This window comes from Carex rostrata, chromosome 17 (genome assembly GCF_964058835.1).
Source record: "Carex rostrata chromosome 17, lpCarRost1.2, whole genome shotgun sequence".
NCBI classification, from domain to species: Eukaryota; Viridiplantae; Streptophyta; class Magnoliopsida; order Poales; family Cyperaceae; genus Carex; species Carex rostrata.
In genome coordinates this window covers 9,879,771-9,887,924 of record NC_135934.1, presented here as the reverse complement: position 1 = coordinate 9,887,924, position 8,154 = coordinate 9,879,771, and the positions used below count along the sequence as shown (strand labels likewise).

General features: G+C 44.6%; 1 protein-coding gene across 2 annotated transcripts; it reads right to left on the bottom strand.

Annotated features, from left to right (window-relative positions):
• Positions 1 to 944: 944 nt before the first annotated feature.
• Positions 945 to 7,486, bottom strand: LOC144567947 (uncharacterized). Of its 2 annotated transcripts, none has more exons than XM_078318148.1 (5): positions 6,931 to 7,486; positions 5,734 to 6,105; positions 4,081 to 5,625; positions 1,484 to 4,008; positions 945 to 1,383 (listed from the first exon to the last, which is right to left on the bottom strand). In XM_078318148.1, the coding sequence occupies exons 1-4, from the start codon at positions 7,105 to 7,107 to the stop codon at positions 1,528 to 1,530; spliced, it is 4,575 nt and encodes a 1,524-aa protein (XP_078174274.1). In that variant the 5' UTR covers positions 7,108 to 7,486; the 3' UTR covers positions 945 to 1,383; positions 1,484 to 1,527. The 2 variants fall into 2 exon arrangements, with proteins under 2 accessions (XP_078174274.1, XP_078174273.1); XM_078318147.1 differs by having other exon boundaries at positions 945 to 1,316.
• Positions 7,487 to 8,154: the final 668 nt, after the last annotated feature.

Genomic DNA, 8,154 nt, shown 5'->3' with positions numbered 1-8,154 from the left:
TTAATTTTAGACCGAGCTAGTGTCGAGCTGACTTGTTGTACCGAACGAGCTGTTAGCGAATGAGTCAGATGCGAGTCACGATGGAGCCATGAGCATGCAGAGGGATCCGTATCTCCTCAGGTACCTGAGGGTACAATTATAAATGAACAATCTGGATTTGGTCTCAACCCGGCCGAAAAAGTAATCCGGTATCCATTACAGATATCGAAGATTTGTGTCGAGATTCGTGCCAGTATTAAAGGAATTCGAATGCAAGAGCAAGGCGCAACCAGCAATTCCCGACTGCTATATACTTATATCTGCATATTCATCAAAAATTTTATCATAACCTTTCTATTCTAATTACTCATTGGTTACTTTGATGAATCCAACCAAGAGAAAATATGATAATAATTTCCTATTTGGAGCAAACAATACAATTTACCAAAATTGAAAACGATGATTTTGGACATCTATAATGCCGTCTAAACAAGCTAGAGGTATATTCCTCAACAAGTAAAAGTTTTCGAGGCTAACACCTTAGCAATGGATATGATAATTCAAAAGATAAATCTCAAAGGTCACTAGGAAAGAAAAGTAAAAACTTCTCATGAAATTATTTGCTTCCATACAAAGAGAGAAAAATACAAGCATAATAACAGCTTAGCAAAAGCAGGTATTCTCAAGTCACATCTTCTAAGGTAGATTATTTATTTTTAGTACGACTAGAAATCAGAAACCACAACAACAACAGCAATATATGTATGTTACAGAAACTATGACACCAACGAGGGTATTTAGGTAAGAAGAGAGACTTTTGTTTCATCAGATAGTTCCCTATATAGTACATCAGATTAACCTAAACCCTCCACAACAACAACAACAGATTGCCGCCTCTTGACATCCCTACCTTTATCTAGCACTACAGTCGGACATAAACTGACCCTATTATTTAAACAACAGTAAAAAAAAAAAAAAAAAAAAAAAAAAAAAAAACTATGGTAAAACAGCTTTAGTTACAACAGGCTCGCCATGAATTTAGTTCATTAATTAGCCGTCCAACCTCCACAGCTATCCTTTCTCCAAGTTACACCTAGAAAAGCACGCCGCTTTCCCAACACACAACACGAATTAACTAACCTTAACGCAAGCAGCCATGCAAAATTGTTTAATAGAGCAAGAAAGAGAGAAGAGAGAAACAGCATGAAAATCTGAAGATCATTTACAACAGAATACATGTTTTTTTCTTAAAAAAAAAAGTTTCGGTTTTTCATCCTCCGAAAGAAAGTTACACATCATCCCCTCCTCAAGGCCAAGCACCGGGATGACCTCAGGGCCTGTGCAAATAAAAAACATAACTTAATTATTTCCAATGCCAGCACCAGTGTCCCATCGCACACGTGCCTGAAAAATATCATGACATATCACCCATATGCCATAATCCTGCCAAAGGCACATAATTCAACATATTATTTTAAAACTAGAATTGTTATACCAGACATACCAGGCCCTGAAGAAGTAATCGGGAGCGATGCAGGGCCCACCTCACTACCACGAGAACTTGTATGCAGATCTTTCTGGGTCCCACCCGCCTTCTGGCTCCTTGCGCTTCAAAGCTGCACCAGGTGCCATCTGAAACAACCTCGCCTGCTCCTCTGCAGACACCTGCGGTGAAACACCACCCAGAATCTGCCTTGGAATCTGGCCCATTTTGTCATCCTTGGCATCCGCATCAGCACCACCTGGGCCGGAATTCAGATCGAGACCGCCACTGCTGCTTCCGCCTTGCCGGACCCACCTTCGGCTGCTGTCATGACCACCTCCTCCGCTGCTGCTGCTGCTCTCTGGGAGGTTGATTAAGTATGGCCTGGGAGGGGGATAATGCGATGACATGCCTGATGCACCCGTAGGCCCCATGAGCTGCGAAGGCATTGCAGGAAACATCGACGGGATCGCTGACGATGACTCAGCATAATTTGGGGCAGATCCACCGGCAAAGGATGCAGATCCTAGAGGGAAGGCAGAGCCAAAGGGGAAACCACTGTATGGAAATGCTGCTGGAGAGAAGGCCATGGCAGCTGGAGAGGACGAAAGGACAGGTGGACCCCTGTAAGCTTCAGCTCCAAAAGGATGGGGACTACTGCCAGGCACAGATCCCAGGATCCTCTGCCCCCCTTGCGGTGCAGCAACAATTGGATAAGGCTGTGGCTGCTCCCCGGGTCGATCTGGCAGGAATGAGGGAATTGCTACTGCTGGATAAGAGTTGCCTGGAGAAAACCATGATGACATGTTCCCGATTTCAGCATTATTCATCCTCAGCCCTGCAGCGGGATGCAAAAACGGCACATTGTTGTTTACATTACTCCTTGTGATCTGCACCCTTGGAACAGGTTCAGAAACAGCTTCATCAAGACCAGGCCCATTATTCAAATCGAAGTCTCTCAACCCGTTCGCCTCAGTGTCACTGTTATTGTTGAATCCACTTGAAGAAGGTCTCAGGGGTATTAAAGGAACTTCTATTCTGCGGACAGGGGCATTATTGTTGTTACTATTGTTATTATTACTAGACATGAAAAGACCATTTTCCTGTCCCTCAAAAACATCAGCCCGGTTCAGGTCCAGGTCAAACCCACGAGCCGAAGAACCCGTTGTCTGAGCAGAGCTCTGAGAGACCTCTTCTTCAATAACCCTCTCATCAGCTACATTCAAATCAAACTCAAGAGGGGGGCGTGAATGCCTGGAAGCATTATCAGAGGAAGCTCTTGCAGTATCTGATGCACAGCCAAGCTGCATTTCCAAGACCTTCCTGGGTTCAGCAGGACGGAAAGCGCTGGTGGCTGCTGAGCCTTTCCATCCCGTCTCTCCCTTGCTGGATCTTGACAAGAGAGTCTCAGGTGGTACAAAAGAACCCTTTGCCGGAGCAGCCACTACAGTTATTGGAGCATGTATGGAACTAGATGCAGGGGGGAGGAAAGGAGAAGGAGATAAACCAGGTATGTGCCCCGCAGCTGGGAATGCTCGAGCGGCTGTTGAGGTCACTGGCTCACATTGCTGCACATCCTCCGACGGAACCCCTTCATTTAGGTCAAAATCAAGCATGGTTGCGACATCCGGCCCGGATTTAGCCACAGAACTGGTCTCTTTCCTTCTACCAGCGATATCTGACTCTGCCTTACTTGCTGTCTCCTGATTAATTTGTTCACTGGAGCATTCTTTTATTCTTGCTTCTATAGCTCCCTGTGCAGTACCAATTCCATCTTTATTCTCTGTGTCCTTAGTCTCAGCCCTGCTACCTTCCAAACTAGAGCCAGTCTTGTTCTCAGTTTTCAGTACGGGGAGATTCTCTTCACCTGTTGTTTCCTTCTTGGTTGTTACCTTCTCATTTTTTTCTTTCCTGTCCTGATCAGTGTCAGCTGAATTTCCCTCAATTTTCTCAATGTCAGCAAATTTGTTCTTATTATCCTCCTTTGTCACTGGACTTGTATTTCGCTTCTCACACTCCTGTTTAACTGTCACAGTCCCTCCTTGTTTTCTAACCAAGTCAGCATCCTTGAGCGCATTCATGGAAGCAATAGGAAATTTATCACCATCCTCCGGTTTCACCTTACTCTGATGCATAGGTGACTCGGTTTTACTCTCTTCATTTGGAGTAGAGGCACTTTCATTGCATTTTCCTGTTACTTTGCCCTTATTATGACCACCTTCACACTGCAATTCAGGTGAAACCGCGGGAGATCTAGATGAAGAAATCAGATCAGATTTTGAAATTTCCCCAGCAGCCACACTTGCTAGTAAATTCATCCCCATATCATCCCCAGCCTGAGGGGGTGTGCTCGCCTCAGAGTACTTGACACAGCTCTCTACCAAGGCATTCATAGAGCTGAAGGAGTTTCTGGCCGCCTTTTCAGTCCCAGAAGACGAGCAACCAGTTATCAAGCCTTGCGCAGCCTTACCTGTCTCCTCCTCAACAACAGCAGACGACCTGTCACCTTCATCAGCAGTGGCAGCCCCTTCTTTGGCATCAGTACTCTGCCACAAACCTCTCTTAGTTTTATTGACAATATTATTAGAAAGAGAAGATAAGTTGGTTTTTGGCCTTACCTTGCGGTCATTCTCGTGTTTATCGGTGACAGCAGCAGGAGAATCTTCTGACGTAGCACCACTACTACCTGTGCCGCCATGTGCAGGGCTGCGGCCAGGGTTAATTATTCTGAGTATCAACCTGTTGTGGCTATTCCCATGGTCTGGCGCAGTAGTTGGCACGTCAACAGGTTTCTCACTTGCTTGGACTGATTGTGAAGTGTTATCTAAAGCACCAGTTCTGTCAAGAGACCCAGACTTCCCTAGGCCAGTGTTAGACTCCTTGTGCGAACCAGAACCGGGACCATTGGCCGACCTTCTATGCCGTGAAGAACTGCCAGATGTCTTGCCAGTATGCATTGAACCGGCAGTTGAAGTCCTTGCATCCTCCTTCCATAAAGAACCGCCACCAACAGCTTTTGCATGATCGCTGGAACACGAGTGGCTGTTATTCTGTGATTGACTGGAGCTCGTGCTTTTCTCCTCCCCAGCAACCGGTGGTGGTTCTGAACTGCTGTTCCCCGCCCCAGTTTGCTTGTAAACAGGTGCCCCAGAAAGAGGTGACTGAGGCTTTGAGGGTACCGATGCAACAGGAGTGAGCATTGCCTTAGCAGGGAGAGACTTTGAACCAACAAGATGGGAAGCAGGACTCCTAATAGCAGGCTCAGTAGATCCTGACCGTCTGTTTCCGGAATGTGGGCCCTCCAAAAAACCCTGCTTTCCCTGCCAACTAACAGTCTGGCCAGAGCCAGCCATTTTTCCCTCATTATTCTTCATCTCAGCATCAACCCGTTTCTTCCAAGTATCAACAAGGTTCCTTGCCTTTCTCTGGATCTCAAAGTTCTTATGGTTCTTCATGTGATTCACGGATTTACCAATATTGCAAGTGCGGAGGGCATTTAGATTCACTGGCAATTTATCAAGTGCGCGGAGCAAAGCTAAAAGCAGGTCTTCAATCAGCTTATTGCCACTACTATCCCCTTCTTTCGGGCTGCCACTGTCACCGCTTTGCTTCCCTGCTTTTTGTGCCTCCTGGAGCCAGTCATCTAACACTGGTACACCCTTAAGCTGCACAAACCTGTCAAGACACTCGTCCCGGTTTGTAGCCGCAATCACATCTGCAAGCATCACTCGAGCAGCCATGTCAAGCTTCCGCTCAGTTCGGTCCATCTGGATTAAGCTGACAAGCTTATCAACGGCATCTGTATCTACCAGCCCACCTTTCTCTGTCATTTTGGTAATCTCGGCCTTCATGCTGTCAAACTTAAAGCTAGCAGGGTCGGCATCATCAGATTTAGCATTCATAGAGGTGGAGCGTTCTCGCAACTCGCGTTTATTTGCAGGTTCGGTAATTTGGTCATTTCTTTCCCTCTTTTTACCCTTGGGCTGGGAGGAAGGGAAGGAGGGGCTTCCAGTACCCATGTTTTGTGAACTGTCTGACCCGGATTTTAGCTGCTGTGAGGAAGGTCCGTTGAGTGGCTTAGGTGACCTGCCGCCTGATTGTACTGCTGCATGCATTTCTTTTCCTGATCTTTCCAAGAGCCAATCTACTTCCTCTTGTCGTTCCTAAATAATAACAAAAGGCATGTTATAACTGTTGGAGACATGCACAGTTCTATATTCTTTTCAACTAATAATATACATAATGTTGAAATGACAAGTGGAAGAGCTTACATTGATATAATCTTTATCAGTTAGCCACCATAAACATTTATTCTCGATATCATACACACGCCGGCACACAAACGAAGATATCCCAGTGGGAAGCTCGATTCCCTTTCTCAAGAAGGCAACTTTGCAAGGGTGGAGAATAGAGGCCGAAGATATCACGTCAGTATGGAAGGAGTAGAAGACTTCGTTGGGTGCCGCGTTGAGTTGTGCTCCCTTGGAGAGTTTGATGTCAGAAGGCCGGTACAGCCAACTCACGCATAACTTGGGAAATTGTTCTTTTTCACCAGGCTTGAACCAGCGCACAAGTCCGATGAAAGGAGGCGCGTTGCCGGCTTGGAAAAGAGCACAGTCACCACTTCGGATCTCGCGCCCGTCCTAGCATAGTTAAAAGAATGTTCAGAAATTATATGATGTTCAAGAGATAAAAATGTTATGAAAATGACAACATAGTAAAAAGTAAATGATAGCTCATTAATATCCCTGATACATGACTTGAAGCATCCAAAAGCACGAGTTAACAAACATGCACACAACGTGAACAAGAAGTTCAATTCAGAAAGCATTTGCCGTTAAAAGTGCAGCCTTTTGTCGAATTTAATTAGCGAAATTTATTGCATAATCATTACATCTTGAGCTTGCACCCAACGAGAAAAAGGCAAACCAGATGGCTCAATTCTGTGAATTAACCAATCAACTCACAAAACGCTTGATCGACCTATTTCTCTTCAACAACAGAAAAGGAATTTTGCATGTAAATCGCTTCATGACAAAGCTACTAAATAAGGTAATAGTGACTATAACAGGCTTTTTGCACCTAATAAATTCTGAGCCCACCTAGATAACAAACTAAGATTTTACTAACACCGAATGATGATCAATACTGCATAGAAAGGGACGACAGCCTTGTTGATATGCCTTCAACTAAAAAAGTTGAAATTTCAATGGCTTTCATTCGCAAAAGACCAAAACCATGAGATGCCTTTACAAAAAAGGCAATTTTATGGGGGAAATTGCTCACGGTGATTGGCTAACCTGACAGAGAGGGCAATCCTATGGGGAATATCTAACATACAAAAGAGCTACCAAATAGGCGAAGTTACACAAAATTCCTAGGAGAACTAATCTAATTTCCATAGAAGCTGAGGAAATACCAAATTAATAAGAGCTAAACACACAATCCAACAATTGCAAAATATCCACCTTCAAGAAATAATCAGCGGAGGGGGTAAGGAAGCGGCTTCTATCGGACGGTACAGAGGAGCCGGCAAGAGAAGGAAAAACTTTCTCAGTCGTCGATTTATCGGAATCTATTCCGACAGGACACATGTGCTGACGCGGAAGACTCTTGCTCTCCTCACCTTCTCGCCTTCCATGCATAAAGCTCCCATCCAACAATAATCCTTTACTCCAGCTAGGAAAACCAACCCTAGAATCAAGAAGCACCTCCAAACCCTAGATCCGCCATCGATTTCACCTTCCCAACAAATTGAGTCGCTATTTCGCGCAAAAATCAGAAACCCTAGATTTCCGACGGGCCCGCACGTATCGGTGGCTTCGAATTGGAGGTAATTGGAGAGGAATTCGGTTAATCGAGGTGTTAATTGAACAAATTATAGAGAGAGACGGTGAGATGGATTTGGTCGCGGGGCTCGGCGATCTGGTAGAGAGAGAAAGAGAAGAGGGGGAGAGAGAAAGTCCGAAAGGAGTTCTTGGTAAGAGAAAAAGGGGCGGTTCGGTCAGGTCGGAAAGGGGTCGGATGCACAGAGTTTATTATATGAATTGATATCGCCTAAAGTAACTAAAATATTGAGTTTAGATCTGGACCGTCAGATCTGTTTTGACAAGAATATTAAAGTTGCACCGTGCATCCCACCTCGGACCGGATTGGTCCGGATCTAAACTTAATATTTTAGTTACTTCAGAGGTTCTACACTCGATTATATTTATATGCGTTCACCTTGCTCCTTCCAATTTTCGTTCGTTTGTTTCTTTTTTCTCTCCCTTTTGTTGCCTATTAAATTTTTTTTATTTTTATTTTATGAAGGTTTCCAATTTTCCTCTCTTTGTTTTGTTTGTTCGTGTGAAGTGTGATTTGTGGTGGTGATGTGGATGGATGGGAGGCTTGGAAGCACGTAACATGACGCAGGTTGTACATTGTACAGACCACACCGCCAGATGGTCTTCCTAATACCCATTCTCATCATCTCCATTTCTCACACAATGGACAATCACTATTTTACCAGTTCCAGTTCCTGCCACAGACGAACTGCTCAACATATATACTCTCCTCCATACGGACAGTACGAGGACTAATTAGTTAGAACTTAATGGAGATCAAATTGTAAGTAATTAGAAAAAGATGTAAAGGAGAATTCTGAATTAAATATATATATGTGAGTGTGTGTGAAGAGGGATTCACTTGCA